General features: G+C 40.9%; 1 protein-coding gene across 2 annotated transcripts in view; it reads left to right on the top strand.

The window, feature by feature from the left end:
• LOC142248967 (G-protein coupled receptor 54-like) overlaps positions 1-15478 on the top strand; it is a 149673-nt gene that overhangs the window by 106826 nt on the left and 27369 nt on the right. The window contains exon 1 of one of the 2 annotated variants that reach the window (XM_075320485.1): positions 9673-11940. The exons of the other annotated variant lie outside the window; for it this stretch is intronic. Coding sequence (XP_075176600.1) covers positions 11676-11940 — 265 coding nt within the window. The 5' untranslated portion in view covers positions 9673-11675. Of the gene's footprint in view, positions 1-9672; positions 11941-15478 lie in introns of those variants that run through there. 2 annotated transcript variants of the gene reach the window in all.

Below are 15478 nucleotides of genomic sequence, written 5' to 3'. Positions count from 1 at the left end.
AGAGCAGTATTATAGTAGTTATATTCTTGTACATATGGGGCAGTATTATAGTAGTTATATTCTTGTACATAGGAGCAGTATTATAGTAGTTATATTCTTGTACATAGGAGCAGTATTATAGTAGTTATATTCCTGTTGTGAATACATTTTCCAGTTTGGGGCTCCCTCTTGTGGTCAGTGCTGGCGGTGCAGTTGACCTGTTGAATGGGAGCCAGACACCTGTGGAGGACTGGCAATCAGGTCATTCAGATTGGGCCTATATAGCTGAGCAGTTTTTTCCATTTCCTTGCCAGTGCTCAATGGATCTTCTGTGTGCTAAGGGCATTCTGAAACCAGCCCTGCTCTCTACCAGAACTCCTCTCAGATAAGTATATTCAGTCCCTCATCTATATTAGTGTTTTTTGGATCCCAGTAACACCAGAGTACTGATTTAGTGGGTGAGAGCCTGTGTGGGCTCAAGGCTTTTCCATATCAGGCGTACTGAGATTTATTAGGGTTTTTACGGCTGCAGACAGTGCTCTTTACAATACTTTCCTATACAGATAGTTTGGGCCTCATATTTGCTGAATCTGTTTTCTAGCTATGTATTGTGTTTTCCTATATCACCGTAGTCTTTTACATGTGGGGGGCTATCTATATCTTTGGGGACTGCTCCGAGGCAGATTAGCTTTTCTTATATTTCTGTCTGTAAGAATATTTAGTTCTCCGGCTGTGTCGAGGTGACTAGGTCATCGTAGGCTCGTCCCACGGCTACTTCTAGTTTTGTGTCAGTATTAGGTCTGCAGTCCGTTATGGTTCCAGCTATTCTGGTTACTTTTTGGGTTTCCACTGAATCATAACAATTCCTGTACATAGGGGCAGTATTATAGTAGTTATATTCTTGTACATAGGGGCAGTATTATAGTAGTTATATTCTTGTACCTAGGAGCAGTATTATAGTAGTTATATTCTTGTACCTAGGAACAGTATAATAGTAGTTATATTCTTCTACATAGGGGGGCAGTATTATAGTAGTTATATTCTTGTACATAGGGGCAGTATTATAGTAGTTATATTCTTGTACATAGGAGCAGTATTATAGTAGTTATATTCTTGTACATAGGGGCAGTTATATTCTTGTACATAGGGGCAGTATTATAGTAGCTATATTCCTGTACATAGGGGCAGTATTATAAGTTATATTCTTGTACATATGGACAGTATTATAGTAGTTATATAGTTATATTCTTGTACATAGTGGGCAGTATTATAGTAGTTATATTCTTGTACATAGGGGCAGTATTATAGTAGTTATATTCTTTTACATAGGGGGCAGTATTATAATAGTTATATTCTAGTTATTTTATTGTGACATTAATACAGAAGTTATATTTTTGCACACATAAATATTATTATAGATATATAGCGGCCGGTTTATTATCAGACACATTTATTTGTTTGTAGATGATTAGTGGATTTGCTTTGGAAACGTTATTATTAATGGATGTCAGGTTCTGCTTTCTCAGTTGGGACATTTATTGATTAAAGCGCATAATGAGATTGTTTTCTTCCGTGATTCAGATTCATGGGGTGCAGTCTCCGGTGTCCCCAGGATTATTTCACCTCCTTTTTCATGGAAAGATGGCCCCAGTGTTACTCATTATCCCTCATTTACTGATCTTGACCTCAATTAATAATAATAATAATAATTTTATTCATTTATATAGCGCTATTAATTCCACAGCGCTTTACATACATTGGCAATTCCTCAGGTTGACGATTCCAACAAACAATGAAATCAGCAATTCTGATATTTGAATAATAAATGTGAGCACCGGTCCTGAACAATTACTTTATGCAAATCTGTTCTGTGCTTGGTTTTTCCAGTAATCAGGAAATCACAATCATTAGATATCTGGCACTTGTGGTATAGTACAATGATTTACTGATATATGGGATACAGAATAATGACATATAACCCTCGGGGGACTGAACAATGACAGATGGACGCTTGACATTGTGACACTTGCAGTATTGGACATTGACACTTGGGGTACAAGACAATGACACAATGTAACCATTCGCTATTAGATGTAGTTTTTCTTTATTATATCTCCATTCATTGTCTTAAAGGGAACCTGTCACCAGAATTTTCGCTGTTAAACTAAAAGAATCCCCTTCTGCAGCTCCTGGGCTGCTTTCTAGAAAGGTTCCTCTTGCTACTGGCCCCCCTTTCAGACCTAAATAAACACTTTATAAAATATTACCTTTTGGTATGCTAATGATGTTTTCTGTCCCCGGGGATGGGCTGTATTGCGTCCGTTATTCCCCCTCCTGCCGCTGTTCGCCGTCCCCCATTGTTCATTTACATAGATGAGGCCGCCGCCCTCATGTAACGCAGTGCTCCTGAGTTCTCGCGCATGCGCAGTGGCATTATCGCGGGACTGAGCATTGTGCAAATTGCGAGCGCTGGTGAGGTTATTGCGCAGGCTCGAGATTATGGGCGGCGCTGTGAATGTCATCACCGGCGTCATCCAAGTACCCGCCCATAATCTCGTGCCCGCGCTTTTCCCCCTGCCTCCACCGTTATGCGCTAGCGCTGGCCATATCATCCACGTTACCTATTACCGCGGGTACTTGGATGACGCTGCTGATGACATTCACAGCGCCGCCCATAATCTCGCGCCTGCGCAATAACCTCACCAGCGCTCGCAATTTGCACAATGCTCAGTCCCGCGATAGTGCCACTGCGCATGCGTGAGAACTCAGGAGCACTGCGTTACATGACGGCGGCGGCCTCATGTATGTAAATGAACAATGGGGGACGGCGAACAGCAGCAGGAGGGGGGATAATGGACAAAAAACACCCCGCCCCCGTGGCCAGAAAACATCATTAGCATACCAAAAGGTAATATTTTATAAAGTGTTTATTTAGGTCTGAAAGGGGAGCCAGAAGCAAGAGGAACCTTTCTAGAATGCAGCCCAGGAGCTGCAGAAGGGGAATCTTTTACTTTAATTGCGAAAATTCTGGTGACAGGTTCCCTTTAAAATCCCATCCAGAGCCCTATTTACTCCTTGTCTATCCCTGTGACGACTTTACCAGTGTCTCCACCTCTGCTCTATTTATAAATATAGTAACAATTATTAATAATTTCCCCTGGACGTGCAGCTGATATTGTGTCTTTAAGAAGATGAAAGCAGCAGAGCGGTTCTGGCTTCTTTGCGGAGTCTCATTATTATGCACTGAGCGTTCTGCAGGGTAATGTGGAGCGGGCAGAGCACGCGGGGAGGGGACGCACGCCCAATCTGTCCCCATCGCTCTTCTGTGATATTTGCACATTTCTCCAGCTCCTTGTCTCCTCATCTTCAGATTTCTTTGATATGACTTCATTGTCACATCTCCAGTAATGGATGTGAATTGTTATGTTTACAGAAGAGAAAAAAAAAATTCTGTCCGCCTTATCTTTTCATTTTACTCCCGAACCCGAAAAATATGACATCTCTATCTAAAATACTAGAGATACAGAAGCCAAGAAATTCTAGGTTTTACAAAATACAGGATGTTTTTCCACAAATATGAAGTCTGTAGGCAGTGTTATAGTAGTTATATTCTTGTACATAGGGGGCAATATTATAGTAGTTATATTCTTGTACATAGGGGGCAGTATTATAGTAGTTATATTCTTGTACATAGGGGGCAGTATTATAGTAGTTATATTCTTGTACATAGGAGCAGTATTATAGTAGTTACATTCCTGTACATAGGAGCAGTATTATAGTAGTTATATTCCTGTACATAGGGGGCAGTATTATAGTAGTTATATTCTTGTACATAGGGGGCAGTATTATAGTAGTTACATTCCTGTACACAGGAGCAGTATTATAGTAGTTATATTCTTGTATATAGGAGCAGTATTATAGTAGTTATATTCTTGTACATAGGGAGCAGTATTATAGTAGTTATATTCTTGTACATAGGAGCAGAATTATAGTAGTTACATTCTTGTATATAGGACAGTATTATAGCAGTTATATTCCTGTACATAGGAGCAGTATTATAGTAGTTATATTCTTGTACATAGGGGCAGTATTATAGCAGTTATATTCCTGTACATAAGAGCAGTATTATAGTAGTTATATTCTTGTACATAGGGGCAGTATTATAGTAGTTATATTCTTGTACATAGGGGCAGTATTATAGTAGTTATATTCTTGTACATAGGGGCAGTATTATAGTAGTTATATTCTTGTACGTAGGGTGCAGTATTATAGTAGTTATATTCTTGTACATAGGGGGCAGTATTATAGTAGTTATATTCTTGTACATAGGAGCAGTATTATAGCAGTTATATTCTTGTACGTAGGGTGCAGTATTATAGTAGTTATATTCCTGTACATAAGAGGCAGTATTATAGTAGTTATATTCTTGTATATAGGAGCAGTATTATAGTAGTTATATTCTTGTACATAGGGAGCAGTATTATAGTAGTTATATTCTTGTACATAGGAGCAGAATTATAGTAGTTACATTCTTGTATATAGGACAGTATTATAGCAGTTATATTCCTGTACATAGGAGCAGTATTATAGTAGTTATATTCTTGTACATAGGGGCAGTATTATAGCAGTTATATTCCTGTACATAAGAGCAGTATTAAAGTAGTTATATTTTTGTACATAGGGGCAGTATTATAGTAGTTATATTCTTGTACATAGGGGCAGTATTATAGTAGTTATATTCTTGTACATAGGGGCAGTATTATAGTAGTTATATTCTTGTACGTAGGGTGCAGTATTATAGTAGTTATATTCTTGTACATAGGGGGCAGTATTATAGTAGTTATATTCTTGTACATAGGAGCAGTATTATAGCAGTTATATTCTTGTACGTAGGGTGCAGTATTATAGTAGTTATATTCCTGTACATAAGAGGCAGTATTATAGTAGTTATATTCTTGTACGTAGGGTGCAGTATTATAGTAGTTATATTCCTGTACATAAGAGCAGTATTATAGTAGTTATATTCTTGTACATAGGGGGCAGTATTATAGTAGTTATATTCCTGTACATAAGAGGCAGTATTATAGTAGTTATATTCTTGTACGTAGGGTGCAGTATTATAGCAGTTATATTCCTGTACATAAGAGCAGTATTATAGTAGTTATATTCTTGTACATAGGGGGCAGTATTATAGTAGTTATATTCCTGTACATAGGGGCAGTATTATAGTAGTTATATTCTTGTACATAGGGGCAGTATTATAGTAGTTATATTCTTGTACATAGGGGCCGTATTATAGTAGTTATATTCTTGTGCATAGGGGTCAGTATTATAGTAGTTATATTCTTGTGCATAGGGAGCAGTATTATAGTAGTTATATTCTTGCACATAGGGGGCAGTATTATAGTAGTTATATTCTTGTACATAGGGGGCAGTATTATAGTAGTTATATTCTTGTACATTGGGGCAGTATTATAGTAGTTATATTCTTGTACATAGGGAGCAGTATTATAGTAGTTATATTCTTGTACATAGGGGCAGTATTATAGTAGTTATATTCTTGTATATAGAGGGCAGTATTATAGTAGTTATATTCTTGTACATAGGGGCAGTATTATAGTAGTTATATTCTTGTACATAGGGAGCAGTATTATAGTAGTTATATTCTTGTATATAGAGGGCAGTATTATAGTAGTTATATTCTTGTACATAGGGGCAGTATTATAGTAGTTATATTCTTGTACGTAGGGTGCAGTATTATAGTAGTTATATTCTTGTACATAAGGGCAGTATTATAGTAATATTATTGTGCACAGGAGGCAGTATTATATTTGCGATAGTCTTAGACATAGGAGCAGTATTATAGTAGTTATATTCTTGTACATAGGGGCAGTATTATAGTAGTTATATTCTTGTATATAGAGGGCAGTATTATAGTAGTTATATTCTTGTACATAGGGGCAGTATTATAGTAGTTATATTCTTGTACGTAGGGTGCAGTATTATAGTAGTTATATTCTTGTACATAAGGGCAGTATTATAGTAATATTATTGTGCACAGGAGGCAGTATTATATTTGCGATAGTCTTAGACATAGGAGCAGTATAATAGCAGTTATATTTTTGTGTATAGGAGCAGTTTTTCTAGTAGTGCTGTTAAAGTTGTATTATCAGGCGGAGTTATCAGATCTGTATGTGTTCGGTTTATCTCTTGGTTTGCTCAGCTATATATAATATATATAATATATTCAGTGCTGTGATGTCAGTAGATTTCATCCACGTGTTGGCAATGTGTGACTGATGGCCATGCTCCTGTTCTATCGTTCATGAGGATCATATTAGCGGCTTCACACCACATCATTTCTCTTTGTGTCATGAAATATCTGATTCATTAACACCAGACAGAATGAAAAAATCCTCTTACGACCTCATAGAGTATGAACTCATTATACAGCACGGAGCCCGGCAGTGCTGCGCTCACCGCCAGCTTATCTGGAAATAGCGCCGTGATGGACAATCGTCATCAGCGCACTGAAAAAAGATTTACGAGTATGGGATCCGCACATCATAGTCAAGTAATATGGATGATTGGAATAACCATGTGGATAATTCTGGTCACTGACTACACTCCCTGCAGACGCTGCGCTCAGTGCTGCCCTCTCAAGGTGAAAGAACAAACTGCCATAATGTCTGCTCCACAATGCAGTGTGCACAAGCCCAGTCCTGCCTGTCCGGCACCGGGCGCTGGATAGAATGATATTTAAATTTGAAAAATAATAATAATAATACTTCAGGGTCTTTATATTTTCCCCCTACACAACACTTAAAGAGTAACTAAACATGTATTTATTTATTTATTTATTTAATTATTTACCTATTTTTTTTAAATAATTTTGTCCAGCATGGAAAGTTATGAAACTTTGCAAATCTCTTTATTTAGGGAATTAGTTTTCATCCCTGATTAAAAAAAAAAAAAGCATGTAAGTGGCTACTTGAGACTAGAGATGAGCGAACCCCGTGGAAGTTCGGTTTGGTGGGTGCAGCCGAACTGATAGTCCACCGGTTCGGTCTCGACCCGAACCCCAATGGAAGTCACTGATTGGGCAGATGGAGTCTGCGCCCACATGCAACCATAAGCAGATCACTGCCGGGGGAGGGTGGGCAGGGTTTTTGTGTTTTGTTTTTTTTGTTTGGTGCACACTGCACACGGTCACTCTGTGGTTACCCCAAGTTATTATTATTATTTATTATTATAGCGCCATTTATTCCATGGATCTTTACAAATGAAAAGGGTATACATAAAATCAAGTACAATAATCATGAATATTACAAAAACAGACTGGTACAGGAGAAGAGAGGACCCTGCCCGCGAGGGCTCACAGTCTACAGGAGGAGAGAGGACCCTGCCCGCGAGGGCTCACAGTCTACAGGAGGAGAGAGGACCCTGCCCACGAGGGCTCACAGTCTACAGGAGGAGAGAGGACCCTGCCCGCGAGGGCTCACAGTCTACAGGAGGAGAGAGGACCCTGCCCACGAGGGTTCACAGTCTACAGGAGGAGAGAGGATCCTGCCCGCGAGGGTTCACAGTCTACAGGAGGAGAGAGGTCCCTGCATGTGAGGGCTCACAGTCTACAGGAGGAGAGAGGACCCTGCCCGCGAGGGCTCACAGTCTACAGGAGGAGAGAGGATCCTGCCCGCGAGGGCTCACAGTCTACAGGAGGAGAGAGGACCCTGCATGTGAGGGCTCACAGTCTACAGGAGGAGAGAGGACCCTGCCCGCGAGGGCTCACAGTCTACAGGAGGAGAGAGGACCCTGCCCGCGAGGGTTCACAGTCTACAGGAGGAGAGAGGACCCTGCCCACGAGGGCTCACAGTCTACAGGAGGAGAGAGGACCCTGCCCGCGAGGGTTCACAGTCTACAGGAGGAGAGAGGACCCTGCCCGCGAGGGCTCACAGTCTACAGGAGGAGAGAGGACCCTGCCCGCGAGGGATCACAGTCTACAGGAGGAGAGAGGACCCTGCCCGCGAGGGCTCACAGTCTACAGGAGGAGAGAGGACCCTGCCCGCGAGGGCTCACAGTCTACAGGAGGAGAGAGGACCCTGCCCGCAAAGGCTCACAGTCTACAGGGGATGGGTGAGGATACAGTAGGTGAGGACAGAGCTGGTTGCGCAGTCTGAGTCTACTGGTTTACTGGTCTGAGGGTTATTGTAGGTTGTAGGATTGTCGGAAGAGATGGGTCTTCAGGTTCCTTTTGAAGCTTTCCACAGTAACTGAGAGTCTGATATGTTGGGGTAGAGCGTTCCAGAGTATGGGGGAGGCATGGGAGAAATCTTGGATTCGATGGTGGGAAGAGGAGATGAGAGGGGAGCAGAGAAGGAGATCTTGTGAGGATCTGATGTTGCGTGCAGGTAAGTACCGGGAGACTAGGTCACAGATGTATGGAGGAGACAGGTTGTGGATGGCTTTGTATGTCATGGTTGGGGTTTTGAAGTGGAGTCTTTGGGCAATGGGAAGCCAGTGAAGGGATTGGCAGAGAGGAGAGACCGGGGAATAGCGAGAGGAGAAATGGATTAATCGGCCACAGAGTTTAGGATGGATTGGAGGGGTTCAAGAGTGTTAGAAGGGAGGACAGAGAGCAGGAGGTTGCAGTAGGTGAGGCAGGAGATGATGAGGGCATGCTCTAGTGTTTTTGCGGATTCTTGGTTAAGGAATGCACAAATCTGGGACATATTTTCGAGTTGTAGCCGTTCAAATACTTTAAGCGTTTTGCACCAGGCAGAGCACCAAGCGTACCCGAGCACAGCGATGCAGGAGGGAGTGGTTTGCATACGAAGAGGCCCCGAACTAGGATTTTTTTTGTAAAGTTGGTGTTCAGCCCAAAAAGTGACCACTGAACATCGTGTTTGCTCATCTCTATTCTTGACCCCTACTTTCTTCCAGTCTATTTGCTTGCCTTTAGCTACCTTGATATCAGAACATACTCATTTGGAGTACAGATGATGGCAGTGATGGGACATCTTAGCACCTGTACAGGAGATTGTAATGAAAAATACAACACTCCGAGGAGGAGACACGTGCTGAGCGATCACTGCCATCATCTGTCCTCCAAATGCGTACATTTTAATATTAATGCAGCTAAAAGCAGCACATAGACCGGGGAAAAGCTGAGATTGAGAAGCTGCTTTCAGGAATTAGGACAAATCCCCTAATAAAATGATTAAAAAAAAGTTTATTTACTCCAGTGTGTCCCTGATGCCAGGATCTTTCCCATTATACCGTTAACCTAGGATCAATCACTTTATCTCATGCTCATTGTTACAATGAATCCATCTGAGTCCATAATGATCATCTTGATGAATATTATCTAGACTGAATACAACTGTAGCAAACCCTCAGCTGTGAGAGGTGCAAGGTCCAGGAATGTCAGAGATCTTGAAATACAAAGTATATTACAAAGTTGCAGAACATTTTATTATATGTTGATGAAGCTTGTTATTGCAACAACGTAAATGATCCCTTAGAAGTTTGGAATGAGACTCCGGTGCTGGGATTTGCGAGCTTAATTGTGTTCCTACTAAACAATGTTGTATTGTGCGCGTCCTCCCACCACTGATTGGATGTCTCGCCTTCACTGGTGACGCTCTCACCGAGCGGAGCAATATCCTATCCAGGCGCAGAGCATCTATCAGGATGGGGTTTGTTGCCTGGAAACTGTATACGAGGCTGCATCGCTCTGCTCACAATACACGTGTGACTTACACTATAAAACATTGCAGAGTTGTCACTTCAGAGCAGAAGGACGCAAGACTCCGAAACCTGGAGGAAGTGATGGAGCATGCCCAGGAGGAGATCCTCCAATGTAGATGAGACATCCACAGATGAGGTCCAGCCTCTGAGACATCTACAGATGAGGTCCAGTCTCTGAGACATCTACAGATGAGGTCCAGACATCTACAGATGGGGTCCAGTCTCTGAGACATCTACAGATGGGGTCCAGTCTCTGAGACATCTACAGATGGGGTCCAGCCTCTGAGACATCTAAAGATGAGGTCCAGCCTCTGAGGCATCTACAGATGAGATCCAGTCATTCTGACAAGACATCTACAAATGAGGTCCAGTCTCAGACATCTACAGATGAGGTCCAGCCTCTGAGACATCTACAGATAAGGTCCAGTTTTGATATATCTACAGATGACATCCAGTCTCTGAAACATCTACAGATGAGGTCCAGTCTCAGACATCTACAGATGAGGTAAAATCTTTGAGACATCTACAGATGAGGTCCAGTCTCTGAGACATCTACAGATGAGGTCCAGTCATTGTGACAAGACATCTACAAATGAGGTCCAGTCGTTGAGTCATCTACAGATGAGATCCAGTCTCTGAGTCATCTACAGATGGGATCCAGTCTCAGAGACATCTACAGATGAGATCCAGTCTCTGAGACATCTACAGATGAGGTCCACTCTCAGAGACATCTACAGATGAGGTCCAGTCCTCGAAACAACTGCAGATGAGGTCCAGTATCTGTGACTTCTGCAGACAAAGTCCAGTCTCTTAGATTTCTACAGATGAGGTCCAGTCTCTGAAGCATCTAAGTGAAATAAGGTGCAGTCATTAAAACATCTACAGAAGATGAGGTCCAATCTTTGAAGCATCTACAGAAGTTGAGGTTCAGTCTTTGAAGCCTCTACAGAAGATGAGGTCCAGTCTTTTTAAACATCTTCAGAGGATTAGGTCCAGTCTGTAAGCTATCATGTGGCGATAAGGTTCAGTATATGAGTCATGCACAGGAGATACTGTTCAGTCTGTAGACATCTACATATGAGATACCATCTCAGAGAAATCTACATGAGATAAGATCCTGTCACTGAGATATCTAAAGAAGATGAAGTTCAGTCATTGAGACATCCACAGAAGATGAAGTCTATTCTTTGAGACATCAATTAAAGTCGAGGTCAAGTATCTAAGATCTCATTAATAGAGAACGCCCATGCTATAATACATCCATGGAAAATAAGGTCCACTCCATAGGACATCTACAGATGAAGTTCAGTCTCTGACACATTCACAGATAAGGTCTTATCGATGGGACATTCACAGATTATGAGAACCTGTCACTGAGGTATCTACAGAAGATGACACTGAAACACCTACAAGTGATGAGTTTCATTCAGTGAGACATTTACAGATGAGGTCCAATCTCTGAGACATCTACAGATGAGGTCCACTCTTTGAGACATCTACAGATGAGGTCCACTCTTTGAGACATTTACAGATGAGGTCCACTCTTTGAGCATTTACAGATGAGGTCCACTCTTTGAGACATCTACAGATGAGGTCCACTCTTTGAGACATTTACAGATGAGGTCCAATCTCTGAGACATTTACAGATGAGGTCCACTCTTTGAGCATTTACAGATGAGGTCCACTCTTTGAGACATCTACAGATAAGGTCCACTCTTTGAGACATCTACAGATGAGGTCCAGCCTCTGAGAAATGTACAGATGAGGTCCAATCTTTGAGACATCTACAGATAAGGTCCAGTCTAGGTCCAGTCATTGAGACATCCCTGGAGTCATATTACTAACACTTTCATTTCTGAGGACTGGTGGAGTTTTCACTGATCTTTTCTGGCTGTCCTGTTCTTGGATTTACAGGGTAATTTCTGGATTGGTTCTGTGCCGGTCTGCTAATGGCGCTTGGGGAGGATATGGTAAATGAAATGTTGAACCTGTCATGGGAGTACATGACTGACAGCATCCTGTGGAACGGGAGCAGAACCAACGAATCCCTGTTGAACCGGACAGAGACCGGACCGCCACCGTTTCTGACGGACGCTTGGCTGGTGCCCCTCTTTTTTGCCCTCCTTATGTTGGTGGGATTGATTGGGAATTCTCTTGTCATTTATGTCATTACCAAACACAGACAAATGAGGACAGCCACAAACTTCTACATCGGTAAGTGCCCCCAGCATTGTGCAGGGCTGTGCATAGACTCCATGAGCTGATACAGGTCTGATACATTGTGTTATTCCATATTTATGGGTTCTGTCTCCTTAGGCTTCTATGTAACAGATGTGTCCGGTATACAGGCGCCTCTGACCCAAATTCTGCCTTCCCTACAGAGCTGTGATATCATATATAAGCTATTGCTCTCTGTTTTCTCCAATTTTAAGTTTACAAGAGGCTTATTTATGGTGCAAACAATGTATTGTTCTCTGTTATCAACCCATTTCAGGCTGAGAAGAGGTTGACAGGTCTGTGTAATCTATTGTTCCCTATTGTCTGCAATTTCAGGAAGGCTGATTGTAGGGCAAATAACAACAATCTATTGCTCTCTGTTATCAGGAAATGTCTCTCTGGAGAGAGGCTGAATACATCTATTGCTCCCAGTTATCAGCTATTTCAGTAAGGGCTGTATTTTCTGCTAAACACACATAAATGTGTATGTATGTATGTATATAAGTGATGTAGTGTATGTGCTCTGCATGTAATATATGTATGTATGTATGTATGTGCTGTGGTGTAAATGTGTATGTATATGTATGTATACAGTGAGTGTATATGAAGTAGTGTATGTGCTCCGTATGTGATAAGTGTGTATGTATGTATGTATATAAGTGATGTAGTGTATGTGCTCTGCATGTAATGTATGTATGTATGTATGTGCTGTGGTGTAAATGTGTATGTATATGTATGTATACAGTGAGTGTATATGATGTAGTGTATGTGCTCCATATATAAGTGATAAGTGTGTATGTGCCTTTATTTTTATTGCTTTGCAATGTTATTTTCTTGGACTCTCTATTGTGATATATGCAATATTTAATTATTGTGATTAAATCTCAATACCAGAATGAATAAATGAAAAATTTGGGAGAAAAGCATAAGCCAACAAAACGGGATCCTTCTAATCTCGAAGCCCAGAATAGCACGATCTCAAAATACAGCCCTGATTTCAGGACAGTGAGATGATTATAGGGCAGGCGACTACGATATAAAGGATTGTTATCCGCCGTGTCAATCTAAGGAGACGTTGATTGTAAAAATCTTTCCTGGAATAAGTGCTGAATCCTCCCTGTCCTCCGTGATCACCATAAACCGCCAAAAATAGATCAAAGTTATGATGTTCCTCTATAGATGGATCACTGGAGATCACAGCAGTGTCCTGCGGAGAAAGTGAGAGTAATTGTCACTATGTAGCCATAACATGGGCAAACAGACCGTGTTACAATCTCAGTTGTCTGTGGTCAGCAATATATGGAACTATCAGTCCCAGCTTAGCCTGTGTACAATAACTATATAGTATAGTATGGTATGGTATGGTATGGTATTCTATGGTATGGTATGGTATAGTATAGTATGGTATGGTATGGTATGGTCTAGTATGGTATGGTATGGTATGGTATGGTATGGTCTAGTATGGTATGGTATGGTCTGGTATAATATGGTATGGTATGGTATAGTATGGTATTCTATGGTATGGTATGGTATAGTATAGTATGGTATGGTATGGTATGGTATGGTATGGTATGGTCTGGTATAATATGGTATGGTATGGTATAGTATGGTATTCTATGGTATGGTATGGTATAGTATAGTATGGTATGGTATGGTATGGTATGGTATGGTCTGGTATAATATGGTATGGTATGGTATAGTATGGTATTCTATGGTATGGTATGGTATAGTATAGTATGGTATGGTATGGTATGGTATGGTATGGTCTGGTATAGTATGGTCTGGTATAGTATGGTCTGGTATAGTATGGTATGGTATGGTATGGTATGGTCTGGTATAGTATGGTATGGTCTGGTATAGTATAGTATGGTATGGTATAGTATGGTATTCTATGGTATGGTATAGTATAGTATAGTAGAGTATAGTATAGTATAGTATGGTATGGTATGGTATGGTATGGTCTGGTATAGTATGGTATGGTCTGGTATAGTATAGTATAGTATGGTATGGTATGGTCTGGTATGGTATGGTCTGGTATAGTATAGTATAGTATGGTATTATTATTATTATTATTTATTATTATAGCGCCATTTATTCCATGGCGCTTTACAAGTGAAAGAGGGTATACGTACAACAATCATTAACAGTACAAGACAGACTGGTATAGGAGGAGAGAGGACCCTGCCCGCGAGGGCTCACAGTCTACAGGGAATGGGTGATGGTACAATAGGTGAGGACAGAGCTGGTTGCGCAGTGGTCTACTGGGCTGAGGGCTATTGTAGGTTGTAGGCTTGTTGGAAGAGGTGGGTCTTGAGGTTCCTCTTGAAGCTTTCCACGGTAGGGGAGAGTCTGATGTGCTGAGGTAGAGCGTTCCAGAGTATGGGGGATGCACGGGAGAAATCTTGTACACGATTGTGGGAAGAGGAGATAAGAGAGGAGCAGAGAAGGAGATCTTGTGAGGATCTAAGGTTGCGTGCAGGTAGGTACTGGGAGACTAGGTCACAGATGTAGGGAGGAGACAGGTTGTGCATGGCTTTGTATGTCATGGTTAATGTTTTGAACTGGAGTCGTTGGGCGATGGGAAGCCAGTGAAGGGATTGGCAGAGTGGCGAGGCTGGGGAGTAGCGAGGGGAGAGGTGGATTAAGCGGGCTGCAGAGTTTAGGATAGATTGGAGGGGTGCAAGAGTGTTGGAAGGGAGGCCAGAGAGCACGAGGTTGCAGTAGTCGAGGCGGGAGATGATGAGGGCATGCACTAATGTTTTAGTATGGTATAGTATGGTATGGTATAGTATGGTATAGTATAGTATAGTATAGTACAGTATAGTATAATATAGTATAGTATGGTATGGTCTGGTATAGTATGGTATGGTTTGGTATGGTATGGTATAGTATAGTATAGTATGGTACAGTATAGTATAGTATGGTATGGTATGGTATAGTATGGTATGGTATGGCATGGTATAGTATGGTATGGGATGGTATGGTATAGTATAGTATAGTATGATATGGTATAGTATAGTACAGTATAGTATAGTATGGTATGGTATGGTATAGTATAGTATGGTATAGTATAGTATAGTATGGTACAGTACAGTATAGTATAGTATGGTATGGTATAGTATGGTATAGTATAGTATGGTATGGTATAGTATGGTATGGTATGGTATAGTATAGTATAGTATGGTATAGTATAGTATGGTATAGTATGGTATAGTATAGTATGGTATGGTATGGTATAGTATAGTATGTTATGGTATAGTATAGTATGGTATAGTATGGTATGGTATAGTATGGTATAGTATAGTATAGTATAGTATGGTATAGTATAGTATGGTATAGTATGGTATGGTATAGTATGGTATGGTATAGTATGGTATGGTATAGTATGGTATGGTATAGTATAGTATGGTATAGTATAGTATGGTATGGTACAGTACAGTATAGTATAGTATAGTATATTATAGTATGGTATGGTACAGTATGGTATAGTATGGTATGGTATAGTATGGTATGGTTTAGTATGGTATGGTATAGT

The sequence above is a fragment of the Anomaloglossus baeobatrachus genome, chromosome 8 (genome assembly GCF_048569485.1).
Source record: "Anomaloglossus baeobatrachus isolate aAnoBae1 chromosome 8, aAnoBae1.hap1, whole genome shotgun sequence".
NCBI classification, from domain to species: Eukaryota; Metazoa; Chordata; class Amphibia; order Anura; family Aromobatidae; genus Anomaloglossus; species Anomaloglossus baeobatrachus.
The sequence above is the reverse complement of the archived record's forward strand: the minus strand, read 5'-3'. Positions and strand labels throughout refer to the sequence as shown.